The 20,109-nt window shown below is 38.6% G+C and overlaps 1 protein-coding gene across 1 annotated transcript in view; it reads right to left on the reverse strand.

Annotated features, from left to right (window-relative positions):
• Window positions 1-20,109, reverse strand: part of LOC118781894 (neural-cadherin-like) — a 130,808-nt gene that overhangs the window by 49,095 nt on the left and 61,604 nt on the right. Inside the window, exons 9-17 of the mRNA XM_036535031.1 lie at window positions 18,914-19,082; window positions 17,720-17,890; window positions 17,178-17,350; window positions 14,975-15,142; window positions 13,271-13,520; window positions 7,284-7,411; window positions 3,814-4,000; window positions 2,336-2,479; window positions 83-366 (exon numbers count right to left, since the gene is read on the reverse strand). Of these exons, the coding sequence (XP_036390924.1) occupies window positions 83-366; window positions 2,336-2,479; window positions 3,814-4,000; window positions 7,284-7,411; window positions 13,271-13,520; window positions 14,975-15,142; window positions 17,178-17,350; window positions 17,720-17,890; window positions 18,914-19,082 (1,674 nt within the window). The remainder of the gene's footprint in view (window positions 1-82; window positions 367-2,335; window positions 2,480-3,813; window positions 4,001-7,283; window positions 7,412-13,270; window positions 13,521-14,974; window positions 15,143-17,177; window positions 17,351-17,719; window positions 17,891-18,913; window positions 19,083-20,109) is intronic.

Here is a 20,109-nt window from a genome sequence, read left to right on the forward strand (position 1 = left end):
GAGAGACATTTAGATTTTTATTAGTGGCTTAAAGTCATATAAGTTAAAAGAGGATACTAGAAGAAGGATCTGAAACACGCACCTGCAGCACAAACACTGGTGAGCCATCCAGCTCCTCTGTGACACTGCCGTAGTATTCATTCATTGAAAAAACAGGTGCCTCATCGTTCTTGTTGAGGACATTGATGATGACCATGGCATAGTCTTCCCACTTTCCATCTGATGCCAGAACATGCATTTTGTACCTTTTCACCCACTCATAATCGAGAGGCTGGGCAATGAAGATTGTGCCAACTTCAGGCTCCACGTCAAATACACCCCCTGTATTCCCCGAGGTGATTTGGTAGCGCAGCTTGGCATTGGCACCTGCAGTACCACACAAAGGAGAGAGGTACTGCACTTTAACAAATGCCACCCAGTCTTGGTCCTGGGGAGCTGTATCAAACATGGTACAACTTATGTTATCATTGAATGAACGCTGAATGAAGTAGTTTACCATAGTGGCTCTGAAAGGTTTTGTTTTTTTAATAAAGTGTCTTATAAAGTGTTTTATAGAGTTATAAGGATAGAATCAAGGTCAACCAGGACCAGGGTTCATTAGTCCAGCTTGGCATCATGGGTATTCAGTTTCCATCCTCAAGGACCAGAATGCATGTAGCTATATCAGTAGCTTTAAATATGCAACTAATTAAGACACAGAGTTGCAATGATTTTCCTCTTTTTTACAAATATGGACCACAGTCACAGCAAAACAACCCTGCTTGACATGAACATCACAAAGGGGAAGAAAATCTTCACAGTTTAACTGCTCCAAAGTGGCTCACTCAGCAAAGGCATTTACTTAGAGCAGATGCTGAGTTCCAACAGCGCTAGACTGAGTCCGGCTATGTCAGTGGCCAACTATTACCAGGAGCTTGTAACAGCAGGATACAGCTGGCTTTCTCCAAATGGGATTGGCAGGAGGGGGTTCAAGTCTGCAAGTGTTTCTCATGGTGCCAGTATATTAGCTCTTAATACTTCTAAGATTATTGGTTAACAATAGTAAGAGATGCATTACTCCTCAGACCAGCCCCTGCATTTCTGTAGTACTCTGCGACTTGCAGCGGGTATATCAGGGGAATGCACAGGGCTTACATAATGCTACCTGCATGAGTATGGGACAGACAGCAATGAACAGAACATGCTCAATAGGTAAAAAATGGGGGAAACACAAACCAAAAGTTCAAAATATGAATGGTTCAATTATGATTTTTAATATAAAAATAATGACACATCTCCAGCATTACACGTTTCATACATTATAACATTATAACAGCAGGATTCTGAATGGAGCTTGCATTCTTCAAAATCATTATACCAGATCCCAAGAGATGAGCAAACAGACAAACAAGGTAATCTTGCATGTGTTTCCTTCTTTCCTTATTAAAACTGCTATCCTAAGGGGGAAACAAATGTGGGAATTCATATTTCAGCTATTAGCATAGAAATCTCAGACACAGCTCTTTCTGGGCTCTGAAATGCTCACGGGGGATGAAGGGAGCACTCCAGCCCATGTGGATTATTAAACAAAGCAGTGTGGGATTGCTCCTTATGCAAACATGTTTGTTCAGATGACAGAGATAGAGCCGGCAGGGCTGTAAGTCCCATTCATCATGGGATACAACACTCTGCGGGCAGCTCTTGCTGTCATGATAAATGGCTGATAATATTGTACAACTCCCCAGACTGATAAAGACTCATTGTACAACTCCATGAAGGGGACGAGCTTGTTGAGGGAGATTTATTGTGTGGCCTTGTGAAGGAGGCTGGTTATACGTTAGAGTAGTGTTGGTCCCTGTAGTCAGTGTCAAACCCAGAAATCAGACCAAGTAATATCACATTCCCAGGCATATCAAATTAACCACAGGGTCCACTCTCTTGCATCATTGATTTCACGCACAGTACACACATTTTTGAAATACAAATAAGCCTGGGTGGTGTCATGTTGAAGAGATAAGAACATGCTAACTGAACCAACTTCTGGTCCTTTGGATGCCATCACAGCTGACAGTTAAGGGTTTAGTCTCAATCCAAAGTGTTAAAAATGGTACCTAGGGCATCTGGTTTAGCACTCAGTAGTACAGAGCTGATTTGGGGTAATGATGTGCAAAGAGCTAAAATCAGCATGCTGAACTATTTCAAAAAAAAATCTATGAGGGAAAAGACTGAGTTCATCAATGCTATTTAATTTAATTTTTTGGGTGCTGATGACCCCCACCTCTTCCATAAAAAAACTGCATTCATCTCACTGACACAAACTTTTGCAACTTTGCCTTTCCCACTCTCCACACCATACCTTCATCCTCGTCATTAGCGCTGACAGTGACAACGGCAAAGCCGACATCCGCGCCCTCGTCAACTTCGATCTCATAGACGTTCTGAGCAAAGACGGGCTTGTTATCATTCACATCGCTGATAAAAATGCGCACATATGCCGTGTCTGTGGAAGTGATAAGTGAGAGATTAAACACCCTGGCTGCTCTTATTCTGTCAGCATACACCCCATCACCCCCCCTCTCTATTTCTCTCTCTCTTTCCCCCCCTTCCCCTCTCTTTCTCTCTGTTGCCCCTCCCTCTTCTATCCCTCTTGTTTCTGAAGCCATCAGTAGACAGATGTGAAAGAAGCCCCCTGGGGAGGGGGCGCAGGCCCCCCTTATGAAATATGCTATGTTTGATACAGATATCAAAAGGAACATAATTTGCAATATACTTCTCAAGAAGTGATACATTATTTAAGCCAGTTGTAGAGGGAGTTTACAATTTGAAAGAGGGATAATGTTGCCCTACAGCAAAAATAAATAGCCTGAACTTTTCACACAAACGATTTGTCAAAAGAATGTAAAAAAAAAAAACAACCTCCTCTCATTTAGAATAATCACAAGATTATGAAGTGACAGTTGGTTACCCGTCCTTGCCTTCTGTCTGTGTTCTAAGTTTGCTACTGTTTTTATTTCAGACAAAAGACAGGATATTCACAGCAAACTGTTGTAACCTGTTTCTGTTTGATTCCTGGCAGTGAGTCTCAGTTACGTTTAAAGCCTTTCTAAATGTGAAGATGTTTTTCATACTCATCTATTTTCACAGCTTCTTTCTTCAGCAGCCCTCATAAATTTATTTTCTACCCAACATAAAAGATCTGACAGGGAGGTAATGTGAGCAGTGAAGGTGGGCCCTCCTGGTTGAGGAGATATGAGGGGAAAAAACACTTCTGAAGCTCATTCGAAATGATAAGCAGCCAGGCGGATCTCAGAGAAAAGACTTTGCTACTCTGAAGCTTTGCCAGACCTCTTCATATGTCTTCATATAACATTTATAAAACATTGCACTGCGCTGCAAATTTATTTTTTCTTTTCTCACCTTTAATATTTAAACAGTGTTTACACTGTCAAAATATCACAATGAATAAATTAGCCTAAAAAGCACTTTTAATAATCCATGGAAACATACTGTATGAAAAATACATGACCCTGAGACTCATTCTCATTTTCACTCAGAAGAGCAAAGCAGTTTAACTCCACTGGAGAAATAAATCAAACTGGTGAAATTCCTCATTGGGAGGACAGTCTTGCCCTGCAAATGAAATCAAATTCTTAGCCCACCCACTAATTATGAGCCCTAACATGTGGCAGATATAGTGTCACTTTTAGTTTTCAGAGAGCTGCAAATTAACATAAAGACGCTGCTGTAAGTTGTGGCAGTATAAAAGAGTGGCTGGTTGAGTTTGTGCCATCTCCTCATAGAGAAAGTGGTATATGATCTGAAACTAGTGCTCACCAGAGTTGGGCTGCCCATGCTTCCCGGGTCGGGCCGACTCCCAGCCATCGACAGATTTCACCTCCAGAAGATAGGATCCCTTCATTTCTCTGTCAAACACAGCATTGGTGTAGATTGTACCCATCTCTGGGTCAATGCGGAACACCTGGTAGTCTCCACTGCGGTCGTTCAGCAGGGAATAAGTGATCTGAGGGGAAACATGCACACAGGTTTGAGGTTTGTGGCCAGGAGTAGCAACACCTTTCCTCAACTACATAGCATGCATAGTGTAATCAAAATTAGTCAACATAGCCTAGCTAACGCAGAGGTCAGGGATGGAGTATTCTATACATTTGCCTTCATGAAAAATTGTCTAAATCCAATGCTGGATACAAGGGATACGTGAACTTACTTTATGATTATCTTACATCTATCAGAGTTTATTTAAATATTTAAATAATTTCCTCAGGAGATTGGTGTTAACTACCATTGTGCTACGTATAATGTGTGATATAATGAGTTATTTTATAGTACATTACATTATTGTCATTTAGCAGACGCTCTTATCCAGAGCAATGTCATCCATTTACACAACTGGATATTTACTGAGGCAATTCTGCGTTGAGTACTTTGCCCAAGGGTACAGCAGCAGTGACCCAGCAGGGACTTGAACCAACAAACTTTAAGTTACAAGCCCTGCTTCTTACCGCTATGCTACACTGCCACCCCTTCAAATATGTGGGTAATTTCACATATGTGAATGTGATTATTTGCTACTTGATTTCTTATTGTTTAATGTATAATATATAGTTATGGACGGAGGGGTGGTGTGGGAGCAGAGAGGGCTTCTCCATTTTGATGACTTTGGCCAGATATTGCTGCTGCTTCCCAAAGTCTGGGAAACTATTTACTGGACATTGTCCATTGCTTGCCAATATTCTTACACATTAATGAGTACCACTACAGTTAAAAAAAAAGTGATTGTATTGACCAACCAGCTTTCCAGTCAGCATTTCTAATGGGATCCTTGCGAAGCGAGAGGAGAGAGCACAGCTCTTAACTCTTGTGGATGTTGGAGGAAATAAAGAGGACAAAACAGTTCATTCTCTTTAATTATCTGGACATCTTTATTAAAAATAAAATACAATGATTAGGTTGCTGAGCTATTTACATATTATAGCTCTACTGTCATTTGTGTAAGCGATTAGAGAGAGCATGGAGACTTTCATTTTAACTAGCTAACTGAAATCCACGATGAATTACTTTATCAGCGCAACAACTCCATCCCAAGTGGCTGGATGTAAGAAATTGGTCTTTAGTTAGGGTGAAGGCTAGACATCTAGTCAGCTAGTTAGCTAACTTGCTAGTTATGGTTTTGATTTATGTAACTAATCAACGGAAAACCATATTGATTAGTAATTTCAGGCTGTAAAACACCTGAAGCTGTGTAGTATATATATGTCTCCTCCATGCCATGAAAACTAAAGATGATGTAGCCGTTGAAGTACACCCTGCCCTCAAATTGCTGTTATTTTTCTGTTATATTCCCCGCTGACCCTCCCTAGGTAGCTGCTATTGTAGGCATCAAGGCAGTAGGCTGCTCACTTTGAAAACAGACACAGCCTCACTTTGAAAACAGCTTCAACATATTAAGAATCTATGGATCCGCCACTCCGCTTCACTCATTCCTCCTGTTACTATTGCCATAGTGTAGCTAACTATATTCAATTTGATTATGATTTCTCAGTCTTTTTTCTTAGTTTAATCTTCGTGAAAAATACTATCACAACACATCTGCATGTCCTCTCCTGTTATGTACACTGACAGTTATTTAAATGAAAGCTCAGGCCAATTTATTCTCTCTCTCTCACAGATGTGTGATTTATGCATTATTTATGCTTATTTATTTAAATTCACCAATGGACAGATGTTTTAATTGCATTGCATTGCGCAATTGGTTATAACTTTTTGAGTTATGTCATCTGACACTGTCATCACCTGTTAATTTCAGAGCTGCATATTATATGGGCATCACTTGTTCTCCAGTTGAGGCAATGGGACAGTAAATGGAAATACAAGGAACTGTCTCTGCTGTTCACTCTCTGGCCACAATAGCGTTGTCGTACCTCATTTACTCCATGACACATTTAGAGCATTTCCTCATTTTCACTGTTATAGCCAAAATGTGCCAGTATTACTCTACAGTGTTCACTTTTTTAAGCACTGGCTATAAAAACGTATACTCCCCTAAACCCTGCATTAGCAGCACCATGTAAAACTAAGGTCTTGTGAACAGGGCACCCCGTCCAGAATTGAGAAGTGTACCTGAAAGTCTTTTTCATTTAAAAAACATCAATGTCAGTTTTGGCAGATTCTGCTGTGAAAAGAACACAATTAACAAAAAAAAGCAGTCCTATTATGCCATAGTGTTTTAACCATGAAACAAATATATGTCTTTTAAATAGCAATTACAAAGCATTTTTGAAATGGCTTTGTAGTGATGATCTAACCTAAGTACTTTAAAGTCTTTGACATCTATATACTTCCCATGTTCACTGCAACCAGAAGACAATGCTGAGCACAGAAATCAAGCTTTCCCCATAAAACAATATTTTTGTTATATGCATTAAGTAAAACAAATATGATAATCCAGGTTTTAAATAGCCTCTTACAGTTCTGTTTCATTCAGTGCTCAACATCTTCACTAAGTCATCTAAGCCCATTGAATAAATGGTACACTACTAGCTCTGAATAAAGAAAGGAACATGCAGTGAGTTAAATCTAACATATAAAGGAGAAAACACTGTCAAATCTTTAATGAGATGAATTGCCTATTAGAGTGGCAAAAAAATTATGAGGATTCCCAGCCAGAGATAATTTTGTCATCTAAATGTAGATAAGCATGGCATTTATATTATACCATGATGTTAGCCAGACAATCTGAGTTAAAGTAATTGTTAGTTAAAACACACTGCAGTGGCGAGACACTGAGCATATTTTGACATACATTTTCTGTTTAGAGCCATAATAGTAAAGGAAATTCATTGAAGAAATGTAACTGTGACACCATTGCAAGCATGAATGTGCATGTGTATGTGTATGTCCTTGAGGGAGATTATCGGCCAGGGACTACTCAGAGAAATTTTTACGGTACAGTTAAAAAAAAACAGCCGCCATTATGCACCATTTTTATCAATTGTCAATCTCCTTTTTTATCCTTCAGTCATATCCATTGCACTTGCTTTCAACACATCATCTTATCCTTGAATCAAACTCATTTGAAAAGTCCAACATAGAGACTATGTTTGAGATGAATCAGAGAAAGAAGGAACTAGTTACACTGTATTTTTCATATGGGTTTAAGCAGTTACATATGTCAATCCTAAGTACCACAAATCAAATTCTGTGTGTAAAAAGCATTAAAGACTCAGGTACAGTGAAACAGAAGGCATACTCTGAATACAGTGACCCATTTGAAACTGTGTACTGACCTTCCCATTGAGCCCCAGGTCTAGATCATTAGCAGACACCTGGAAGACAAAGGTCCCAATCTCTGCCCCTTCTGTTACCGAAGCTTCATAGATGGAGGAGGTGAAGAATGGCACATTGTCATTGACATCTGGAAGAGCAAGGCAGGGAAATAAAAACTCATGGGGGAGTTTTACACTTTTAAACCTCAAAGACAGCAGCCGCTCTTTATTCTTTTCATGTCCTTCCCTTGCTAAAGCCTTTGCATGATATCAGATATCTAATCTCAACAGAGAACAGGTGGAGAAACAACCATGGAAACTACTTTGAACTGCATAAAACAACCCCTCACATGAGGTCCCTGTGAACAACAAGCCTATAAATGGCTGTGCTGTCAGTTCTTACTCAGGTTTACAAAAGACACTACCACAGCAAGATAAAAGCTAGGCACAACCCTTGTCCAATCTTTAATGAACAGCTGAAGAATCTTTCACAGATGACAGACAAATACCCACTTCATTTAAAAAAGACTCAATTCAATTTATATTTTGCTATGTCACAAAAATCCTCTTAACAAGAACTAGCTAACACAGCCTGCGGCAAGTATGCTTTATAGAGACTTCCAAAACTATGAGCCTTTACAAAGGTAACAGTCAATTCCATATCAACCTCTGTGTTGATGGAGGAGAATCCTTTTCAACCCTCACTGATATCTAGACTTTTAAAATGCCCTTATCCTTGCTTCAACTGTTTTTCTTGTTATGGAAGCGCAAAATTTACACCAACAACGACACTTTTAATAACCTTCTGATCAAATACCTGTTTCTGCTAATAGTCCAGCAGGGCAAAAATACAAAAATACAAAAAAAAAACCCAGTCCTCAAATATAAAGCAAATAGAACAGCTTTAGGTCCAAAATGTATTATGTGTGAAAGAATGCCCTTTAAAAACATCCCACTGACCCTCGTATTTTAATGATTGTAAACATATGAATTTAACTCAAATTTACTCCAACAAAACATTTATTACCAACCATCCATCACATTCCAATTTAGTTTATCTTCACTTGTGATGGGTTGTTGGGAGAGCAAATGAAATCATAAACACACTGTTTAAATTATAAACAAATTGTAAATAAAAGTTTAAAGTTTGATGCTAGTACATGCACTGTGGGTAGGTACTGTACTTGTGCAGTGGTGTAAAATCATCTACACCTAGGAAGAAACATGGTAGACACCAGAACAAGAGTCTGAATTTGAATGTAAATACAGAGCAATATCCAAGCAAAATGTTATGCAGCACAATATCCATCAAAATGTCATTGGAAGAAAACAAAAACACGAAACTATAATGCAAATGGTATATGAAAGCAGATCAACATATCTTAGTTCAATTAATGCTGTATTCATTGTAACAGGTGTTACGCACTTACAAATCAATTTTCCATTTAGACAAGACCCCGTGCAAGTCAAGCAATGCATGCAATTCATGCTTTATTTCTCTTTTAATGGTATACTGGTACTTTTCAGCTATGTAACTAAACATGTCTCAGTGCACAGATGTCATCCAAAATACAAATGAAATTAATGAATTCTTAATAAAACAAAAAACACCATCAGGTCATTAAATTTATGAAGTATCTAATATGATTATTAATTAATGAACATGAATACATTATTATGATTAATCACAGTCATACTATTACAATTTGTGTGATCTATTAGAGGATCACAGAATGAATCTGACTGAATTAGCTATTATCCAACATGGCTTAATACTAACTACATAATCTCAGCTGAATATCCTTGTCTAGGATACTTGTGAAGACTTTTCATTTTTGTCATTAGCATGTAAAAGCAGGATCCAGACTGATTTATTCATAGTTTAGTCATTTGAACTGATATTCCAATAAGATGAAATAGCTTTGATATTCTGTTGATTTTGTTACATCTCCAATGTTTAAGATTAGAATTGCAATGGGGGTAAGAAGGAGCCATACATATTTCCCTGCAGCGAGCAAGCAAAAATGAGGGAGATTGGCAATGTGCCGCTGTTGCACTGCAAGTTGGCAGATCAGAACATCCAAAGCTACAAATAAAGTTGGTTATACATTAAAATATTACACCTTTTTATTTCCTTCAGTCAGTCCATAATGCTACAATTGTACTACTTGTGTTTACATCCAAAACATCTAAATATCTAAATACACTATATGGACAAAAGTATTTGGCCACACCTGTTTTTCAGGGTTTGGGCTAGGACCCTCATCTCCAGTGAAGGGAAATCTTAATGCTTCAGCATACCAAGACATTTTGGACAATGCTATGCTTCCAACTTTGTGGCCAACAGTTTGGGGAAGGCCCTTTCCTATTCCAACATGACTGTGCTCCAGTGCACAAAGCAAGGACTATAAAGACATGGTTTGATGAGTTCGGTGTAGAAGAACTTGACTGGCCCGCACAGAGCCCTGACCTCAACCCCATCGAGCACCTTTGGGATGAACTGGAACGGAGATTGCGAGCCACACCTTCTCGTCCAACATCAGTGCCTGACCTCTTAAATGCTCTACAGAATGAATGGGCACAAATTCCCACAGAAACACTCCAAAATCTTGTGGAAAGCCTTCCAAGAAGAGTGGAAGCTGTTATAGCTGCAAAAGGGGGACCAACTCCATATTAAAGTATATGTATTTGAATACAATGTCATTACAGTCCCTGTTGGTGTAATGGTGAGGCATCCGAATACTTTTGTCCATATAGTGTATCTCTTTATTATGCAAAAAAGACCACAGAATGATCTTCCATGAAGTTCTCCACCACCCCATCATTTCCATGGGTACAATCACTCCCTCATAAAACATTATAAGCATTAAAATTCCCACTCTAAATTCCTTTAAACCTCTCATCCCCAACCAGCCCTCCAAACACACCAGCAGAAGACAGGGATAATATAAGTGAATAATCGTACTTCCCACAGTTTACACACACTCTCGCCTCCTATAAGAGGCTCAGCCCCGACCCTATCCTCCCTTCTGTACTGATTCTATTATAAATAAATAAATGTAAATGTAAATGTATTATGTCAAATGGATGCCTGCCCCAAAAAATCAAGTGTGATTTTAATACCTCTTGAGCACATATAATACACAATATTTTCCTATTAGTTACCTATGCAATTAGTTAACTATGATCATTCGATTGGACTCACAATATCAACTAACAGAGGGGCCAAGAATATGGTGAAGAATCTTTTCTTTTAATAACAAAAAGCTCCAACATAAACTTTGAAAAAGTCAAATATGAACTTGCACCATTAACAGTCCAGTTTTCCTATCCTGCTTACTATACAGAGCAAATCAATTCTGTCACTACAAAGATCCATCATTGCTCTCAAGTAACTACTTAAGCAAAGTTCCAACCAAAAACAAAGGAGAAATGCTTTATATTGTTAGATTGACGGGTTTATTTCACCCTTGTCTGCAATGGCAAATTGCACCATGATCTTAGTGATACAAAGGACCGAAGGATCTGTGGACTTTTGAAACTTGTTCTTCCCCACCATTCAAATCTTCCTTTTGCTTCTGTTTAGCTACAGTAAGTCACTAATTCTGGCAGGTTTCCCACTCTCCTGGATTAATTTCTCTGTCTAAAATCGCTACCATCTCCTACCGTCTCCACACAGCTGTTGCAACCCACATATTACCAGAACTACAATGGTCTCATCTTCTCTCTTCTGCTTCAGTCAGTTTTAATGGTGCCAAATGTAAAGCTACAGTACCTACCCCCCACCCCCACTGCAGCTCATGGTGATTAATAAGGAGCCCCTCTTCCAGTCTAATCTCATCTATTTGTGTGCTGTTTGTGCAGATGAGTGTACTTCCTATAATATATTCCCATAATATAACATTTTGTAACAAGGAATTGAATATTCCACTTTGAACTCTATTTATTTATTCTAGAACAAATTTCTTTATTATTTGTTCTTCATTTTTGGCAATTTTACAATATATTAAAACTATTTCAGATATACCGAAAATGTGTATTTGAAGTGTATGTTAGTCTGTCTTAATCACAGATTTACATGTTTTACAATATCTTCTGCAATGCTCTGTTACAAATGTGTTCATTAATATGTTATTTTTTGCTAGTACATCAATTGAATTGCCTTTCACAAGGACCAGGAAATACTTTCCAGTACCATATTCACTCCAATGGATTATGTAACAGTGGATGTGCAAACAAGCTATAAATAAAAGTAGAAATCCATATTGTCTGAGTTTGTCAGTTCAACAATAGAGTAATTATTGAAGATGGTACATTACATTAAACATTAAATGTTATACTACTTGTTTTTTTGTACACGCATACAATTTGGGGAGTACAGGTGTGAATACTACTGGTTGCTGTCTACAGCCTATAGTCACTGCATGTCAGTCAGGAAATACTCATTCAGCTCTATATGTCAAGATTGTGTCCTACCATTTTTGCCTTTTCCATCTTTCATTCTGTAGCACAAAACTTGAACCTTTACCATCACTACACTTAAGATATACACACAGAACATTCTACTCTTTGTAATTCCTCCATAAGAAGCTTTTGGTTGATACTCTTTGTAATTTTCCAATGTTAAAAAATGAATAATTCTCCCATTCAGCATGTATGCACCATAAAAGTACATAATTCAAAACGGTCTAGGCTCACCTAAAAAATTAGAAAATACAGCAGAATCTGCTGACACACATCTGCACACTATTGTTATTTTACTAGCTTGCACTATTACTGGCATATTGCTGACCACTTACTCCACTGGGCCTAGGGGATTCCTTTATTTCTCTCTTGACCCCCCCCCCCCCCCCCCCCCCCCTTCAGGTAGATGCAGGCAGGATCCCACGTCCACTTCAGTGTGGAACACTGTGCAAATAATTCCCTTTTTCAGATGCAAACTGATTTCCATTGTTGTCTTAAAAAGAGGAAGTGAAACCTATTTTTGTTTGTCTAAAATTATCACTGTAGCTACTGTAAATAACCAGATTTATCTCTAGATAATAAAAAATTGGTGTTTTAATCAATCTTTTTAAATATCTTGGATACTCTTTTGTGCATAATAATAACCTTTTATACGTTACATGATAAAGATCACTTCTGTTTTCTTCAAAAATAATCATTTGATGTGTTTGAAAATTTCCATTAAAATGCCCTTCCCAGAAGGTTTATAGCCTTTGACATTTCCTTTTGATTAACAGCATATTTTAATCTGTTCTAGATTCAGGTTTATTGTAGGTTTTTCAGTTCAGATGCAGTTGTGATTTGCCTAGTGTCTTGCATATTTCTCTTTATTTATCTACAGCTGCTGCACTTGCTTATAGAAAATTATCACGTCTGAAGTAGCTGGCACTTACTTGATGACTTCGTAAAATTTTACTATCCCACTATATGCCTTCAAAGGAGACTGTAATGAGGCTTGATGTTGATGCATATTCCATGCAAATGCATTAGGAATTGCTGAGTCAACCTTTTTAGGCATAAGAAAATTTCTAGTATCCCTCACTAATCCTCAGGATTGATGCATGCCCCTTTGAAAACTGCCAACAATATGTTTTCAGTTCTAAAAACAATATTATACTATTTGCCTACAGTCTGCATGATCTTATCTGGATAGGACTAAAAATGACTAAAGTAAATTATTTCCAAATTCCAAGCACACTTTTTATGATCAAAGTTCACAAATATTTAAAAAAGTAAAATCTACTCAGTAATTTTTCCCCTGCTCTTAAGTGCAAAAATGGCACTTTCCTTAACAGGAATAAACATGTAAAGGAGGAGCTGTGCGTATGAATTACTTTAGTCACTACATAACACATGCCTGATGAAGACATTTAGGACATTATTACCAGAGGGGAGCGTTGCTGTACATTATGGTGGTAGAATCTGGGGGCAAAGGGCCATGTGGAACTTGAATGAGTTGGGATGGGGGATCAGGGGGTTTCAATAGGGGACACATTGTAGCATACCTGTGACATTGACATAGACTGTGGTAAAAGCTGCCAAGGGGACGGCCGCCACGTTCTGGGCCCGAACTCTTAGCATGAAGTTGCGAGTAGTCTCATAGTCCAGTGGCTCGGCCACCAGGATGGAAGCAGAGCCATCCTCACGGTTGGGGGTCAGGTAGAATCGGACCGGCATGTTGGTCTCTGGCACCATCCCATCTTCCAAATTGTATGTGACCCTGGGATCGCCCAAGGGGGAGATGGCCTTAATGGTCTGTGTTGCAAAGCAAACAGGATATTTATGAGTTCTTACATTCCATTGCATCACATTATCTGAAACACAAGCAGTGTTACACATGTGGTGAGAATTCAGCAAGCTGGACTTCTTTCCTAGATCAGAGTTAAATAAACATTTATACTCCAGTTCATTTACAGTAGAACTCAGTCATATTACTTTTTCACAGCACAGTAAAATAAACATTCATGTGCCAGATCAATTAACGCTTACCAAATCCCACTACATTCTTCCTTGGTGAAATATTCATCTACATTTTCTAATGCTTCTAATAGCTTATTAAAGATCCAGGGAAAGATCTACAAATTAATTTTCAATGCTTTCCTTTAAAAAAGGGCGCAATAAATAATCTACGGATAAAGATTGCCGCACTCGCTCACTAACAGCATGATAGAATGTCTTCATTTAAAATGTCTAAAAATAGACATGATGGTGGGAATGGGGATTTCAGATAGAGATGGGCAGCTCTTAAAGGATATTGGCTGACTGGGAGTGACTGGAATTGTAGGCTCTGTAGGAATTTCCCAGAATGCAACACACATAGCAGAGAGAGCAGGTGGGCTACAGTCTCCTTGAGGAACAGATGGGCTGATGGGATGGCCTGATTATTATTGTTTGGACTTATTAATGCTATGCAGTGAGTAAGAATATCTCATGGGACAGGCCTGTGCCTTAAAAAGACACAAAACATAAAACATAAACATAAAAAATCATGCTGCACACTTGTTAAGGCATACCCTGTTGAGGCTCTGTTGAACCAGTGGCATACATTTAAGTCCTGGTAATAATAGTGAATTTTAATTCATAATTTGAATTTTAAATAATAGATTTGGTAGTGGTGGCACTAGTGGCATTATCATTAATAATTTACCAGAAACCCATTTATTTCATGGCATACAGGGTACACTTATCACACTTAAAGTTGTTCATACAGCTTGGAGCAGTTTACTGAAGCAACTTAGGAAAAAAGTACAATTCATTACTGTAAAGTAAAATACATCTTAAGTAAAATACAGAAGGTTACAATAACTGATATAAAACAGCATGATTTTGCACACTGAGGTGCATTACTGTTTCCTCTCTATTCTGGATATAAATGATGGCTTAACCAATTTCAAATGCTAAAATTGCAAACATTATTGAAAAACATTTAAAAACAATAACGGCTGAACTCAGCAACAAAAAAATCTAAACTCCCACAGCTACCCTTGTCCTAGTGAATACAGTTCACTCCTACCAAGTTCACTCCGAAATAATAATATAAAACAATGTAACAAAAACATTTTTTTGAAAAACATCTTTTAGCATGACAATTCCCCTATCTTTTGCTCACCTTATAGGTGTGCCTTCCCTACACCATGTACAATACATACCATGGCTGAGACTTTGAAACTAGGTCACAATGCTGTCTATACCACCAGCACCATACGCACCACAATAGGAATGTCCCTCATGGTGTTTTCGGGAATGACCACGTCGTAGCTGTCCCTCTCCCACTGTGGAGGCTGGTTTTTCACATTGGTGATGGTAACAGCCAGCTCCACTGTGCTGCTGCGGTTTCCTCCATCTGTAGCAATGATCTCTCGTGTGATGTAGGATCTCTGAGGAGATCCACAGTGACAGAGAAGCATTACTGATAATAGAACTGAATTTGACACCACTGCTGCAAGACCTCTGTACAGCTCAGCATGAATGAAACTGAAACCTGTCTGTGGTAACAGCATGCTATAATAGACACACATGTGTGCACGCACACACATACACGTACATATAGTGTCAATACAGGGGTTTAGACAAAATAATAGAAACACCAAACAAAATATGTTTAAACTTATGTTAAAACTCATGCTAAATAAAATATGTTTATCGATTAACATGTTACCCTTCACTGTTAGAACAGCATCACTCTTTCTTGAAATGCTCTTATATAGGTTTTGACCTGTTTCTAGTGGTATATTGCTTCATTCTTCAAAAAGAAAAGCCTCTAGCTCTTTGACCGATAAAAGGAGGAGAAATATGCTCCACATTCTAAATTCCAGAACCTCCCTTAAAGGTTCTGTGGTGTTCAGATTTAGTGATTTTGGGGAAGCATTGGAAGGTGTTTGACTTCATCCTGATGTTCATGATACCACTCATGAATCCATTTAGCAGTGTGTATGGGGGGAGTTGTCTTGGAATATGGAAACAGCTTGAGGAATCAATATTTGCACCATATGGTACACCTTGATGCCTAAAATGGATTTGTATTCCTTGGCTGTAATTCCACCATGCAGAGCTATGATTGAACCCAATTACTTCCATGAGATGGCTGCCCATAGCATGACAGATCCACCACCATGTTTAACAGCTGAGAAAAGGCAATGTGGGTCTGAATCTTCATTTGACCTTCTCCAAATATAAACCCATCCAGATGTAGGAAAAAGAGTAAAAGACGATTTATCACACATTACTTTCTTCAACTGCTCGCAAGTCCAGGTTTTGTGGTCATTACACCAGGTTCTGGTTACCAGTGGTTTCCCAATGGTAGCCCTACAATAAACACAAGTTTTCTGAACCAGAAAACCTACACTTTGGTTAAGACAGGGTCGCTGAAGTGTACATTAAGTCCTGTGGTCATTTTAGGCCATTTTGTGGTCTTTAACAACTATGGCAAAACAAATTTTGCCATTTCTGAGGTGGACACAGTGACCTGCAATTCAGGCACTAATTATTTTACCTCTTTCAAGAGTTGTCATGTTGCTCATATATTAGTGTTGATTTTATAAAATGTCTTTTATAGTAGAAACACATTGGTGATTATTGTTGACATTAATATGAAAAATATGTATATACAAATTATGTCTCCTTTTTCATTTTGTGTTTTGATCATTTTGTTTACCCTCTGTATACATTTATCTACATATGTACTATATATGCAGTCTATTTATCTATGCAGTACACTTTCTATATGGTATATACATATATAGATATGGCATAAAAATCTCATGAGGTACAGCAGAGTAAGAGCTTCACAGAGATCCACATCCAGAATGTTTCTTTTTTCACATCTTTTTTTCAATGTTTCATTCTAAAATCTTCAATGTGACATGTACTGGAAATATTATTCCCCTAACATCAGTTTCACATCTTACATCTAAAATCAATAGCTATTTTACTCCTAAGGTTAAGAACAATAAGTACACAAATGAGCATATGTATGAATATAATATTGGCTAGGCTAGGTTAGACATTGGAATATAAGACCAGTCCTGTGACAGAGCTATTATAATCATATACCTTTGAGTCTACAAGTAAACTTAGGTCACATGTCTGAAATGGCCTTGTTGACAGACACCATATTTACAGCAGACTGTATACAGATTATTTGCCGTCTCACCTGTTCTAATCTGCAACTCAAATGTCAGTTGGGCCAATTAATGAAGCTGCAGCAATTCCACTGGATAGGATTCTGATACAGGTCTGTGACACGGTAAAACAGGCTTGTGGTGGGGTATTTACAGGGCACTGACCCTTGCATTACATATTGATGCAGACCTAGGACAGGGAAAGGTTCTGACACATGTCTCACATGTGATATTGATTTACTGATAGTGTAAGGTGGCAGCTGACAGTGTACAGGGTTACATCCAGTCTCACCTGTGAAATGGGTTGGTTGACATACACCCAGCCTGTAATGGGGTTGACTCTAAAGTACTCCGGCTTCTCCTTGGACATGGAGTACGTGATGGCTGCATTGGTGCTGTAGTCATCATCATGTGCTGCCACACGCAGGAAACTGGTGCCAATCATAGTATCCTCCCTCAGGAAGTCTGCATGAAATGAACACTGGGTACTGTCCATTGGAATAAAAAATGTCATGGGAAACCCACAGAAAGTGACCGATACTAACACGCAACACACATAATCCGTGACTGACACATAAAAGAAACACGCATAGCAAGTGACTAATACACTCTCTCACACCAATAGAATACACATAGTCAGCAGCTGAAACTCTCACTACGAGAACACAAACACAGTAGACAAAGACATTAACCACAGCAACACATATAATAAGTGGTGAGTAACGGGGTAGACTCAGAAAAGATGCACACACAATAAGTGAGTAATGAAAGGAACTTACACAGTAAGTGACCCAAAGCACATACTGGGAGAACACATTAACAGCTAGAACTCACACTCATAGCGCAGGTTCTCAAACTTGGGACTGTTGTCGTTCTCATCCAGAATGAGGATATTGAGCTGGCAGATCCCAATCAGAGGCTCTGCAGCCTGGTCTGTGGCTGTCACTGTGACAGCATACTCCCTTTGCTTCTCACGGTCAAACTTTCTGGCTGTGACGATCACGCCTGAAGGAGGAGGAATCATCACAGTGTCACTCTATAGTCAGCTGAAGGTCAGCATACTTATTCTAGAACACTGATATGATGCTGAATCTAAGAACATAAGAATTTAGCTTATGTTGTTGTGTTACTTTCCAGTCCAGAATGTGCAAACACTAAACTGCATTATGGTGTTATGTTTAGTAAAGGTGTGAACAGATGCACTTCCTTTACTTGCAAGTATGATTCTCCCTCAGCACTGTTTTTCAAACCCACATTTTTATGGAAACAGTGAATATGCCAAAACTGAATGATTCCAGAGAAATTCACAAGAAATAATTCATCAAATGATTTTTGTCTTTTTTATAAAAGCATACTGATTTGATGTGCAGTGTGCATGCATGCCTCATTAAGGCATAGAGTGATATTCTTCTTTAAAAGTGTACTTGAGCATAATTTCTTAAAATTGCCATCTTTTCAACCTTTCATCCTTTCAACATTGGCACAATTTGAAAGGTTGTGATTAAAGTGAATTAAACTGAACTTTGGAATGTCTCGCATGCTTCAAGCTATGAGCTTCAGTAAGACATTTTCCATTTGAAATGACTAATTTGTTCAACATTGCTTTACTAAAAACTGCTATACTGTTTCAGTACTGGCATGGTGAAGCCATCAAATTATTAATTAATTAGTATATAACTGCAGCAATATACACTGTTTACAAATTAAATACTGTAACTGCGCTGAATTTTCACTGGATCTATTAGTGCCACGTACCTGTGGATAAAACACTGGTCCTACTTGGAATCAGAAACTGCAGACTTACAGCTAGTGCCCTGATCCCTGCTGCATAAAGACAGCACACTAATCACTACTTGATACTGCTACCCTGTCCACTGCTCCACAAAACTCAATCAACTCATAACTCTCTTAAACTCTACACTACAAACACACTGAGGAATGCAGTGCATTACTGTGCACTGCTATCCTGACCCTTCCATTACACTGCAGTCTGTGTATTACTCATGGCAGATAGCCCGCCCATTGCACCTGTGTCAGGATGGATGCTGAAGGCAGGGACGGTGCTGTCTTTGTGCATGAATCCATATGTCACTTTGCCATTTGCTCCTTCATCTGCATCGACAGCATGCACCTGCAGGACGAAAGTTCCAGCGGGCTGGTTTTCCAGGACAGAGGTCCTCTCCCTGTACTGCTGGCACTGAGAGAGGGAAGGAAAGAACTTAAGTCTCACTAATCCCACTATGTTTTTGTTTTCTATTGAGCATTTCTGGATGTGCTCCACTGGCCTTTAAATCAATTCCATAACAGTAGATACAGAGATACAGTACAGAATATGCCTGACTAATTCTTTCCACCACCCACATATTGTTTTTTATCAACGTTTGAAAGTTTAGAATATATCACATCAAAACTCAACACCCACCACTACAAACTTAATTCTGGCAACTTCTTTGGCATAATGAGAGATGCCTTAACAGACTCCCTTCCTTTGATGGCTACTTCTAATGTCTAATTAATGGCAGGGGACTCCTGCATTCTCCTCCTCTTCCTATTAGCTGTCAAAGGCTTTGCTGGCAAGACAAGCAGACAAGGAAAGGTCAAAGATCCCATGACAGGGTCCCCAGTAGTGTCCCAAGAAGGAGTGTAACTATGGCTGATCTCAGATTCAAGTGTGTGTGAATATAAAAAGACTTGCTTGTATGTGAGCATGTCACACATGATCCAACAGAACAGGTTCAAAAGAAGAAAATCACTTTTCTGTGGGAGCCATTACCATGGACACAAAAGATGTCCTGAAAAAGCCTAAAAAGGATGCATGACCAAGAGAAATACATATACAAAGTTCCTCCTGAGAAAAGGTGCCATTTTCACATCTCAGTTTAGCTCATCACACTGTTATCTTTCTGACTTGAGGCTTTCAAAATAAATGTGAGACTACCCTTCACTATTTCAAAACAGAACAGCTGTTGAAACAGGTATATCATGATGATTCAGCAAAATTTCAAATGCTTTATTAAAAATACTTGGATTATATGGAAATATAATGGGACCAGGTAGTCACTCCTCCAGAGACTAAAACTAAGAGACAGACTGACTAAGAGGAGAGACTCAAGAAAGATTGACAGAGGGGTATTGAGTGGAGGAGATAGGTAGAGAGATATAGTCATCTGTTCTCTATCTCACAAATTCTAAAAGGTAATGTGTTTAGAAGCATACTTGGTGCT

This window comes from Megalops cyprinoides, chromosome 8, assembly GCF_013368585.1.
Source record: "Megalops cyprinoides isolate fMegCyp1 chromosome 8, fMegCyp1.pri, whole genome shotgun sequence".
Classification (NCBI taxonomy): domain Eukaryota; kingdom Metazoa; phylum Chordata; class Actinopteri; order Elopiformes; family Megalopidae; genus Megalops; species Megalops cyprinoides.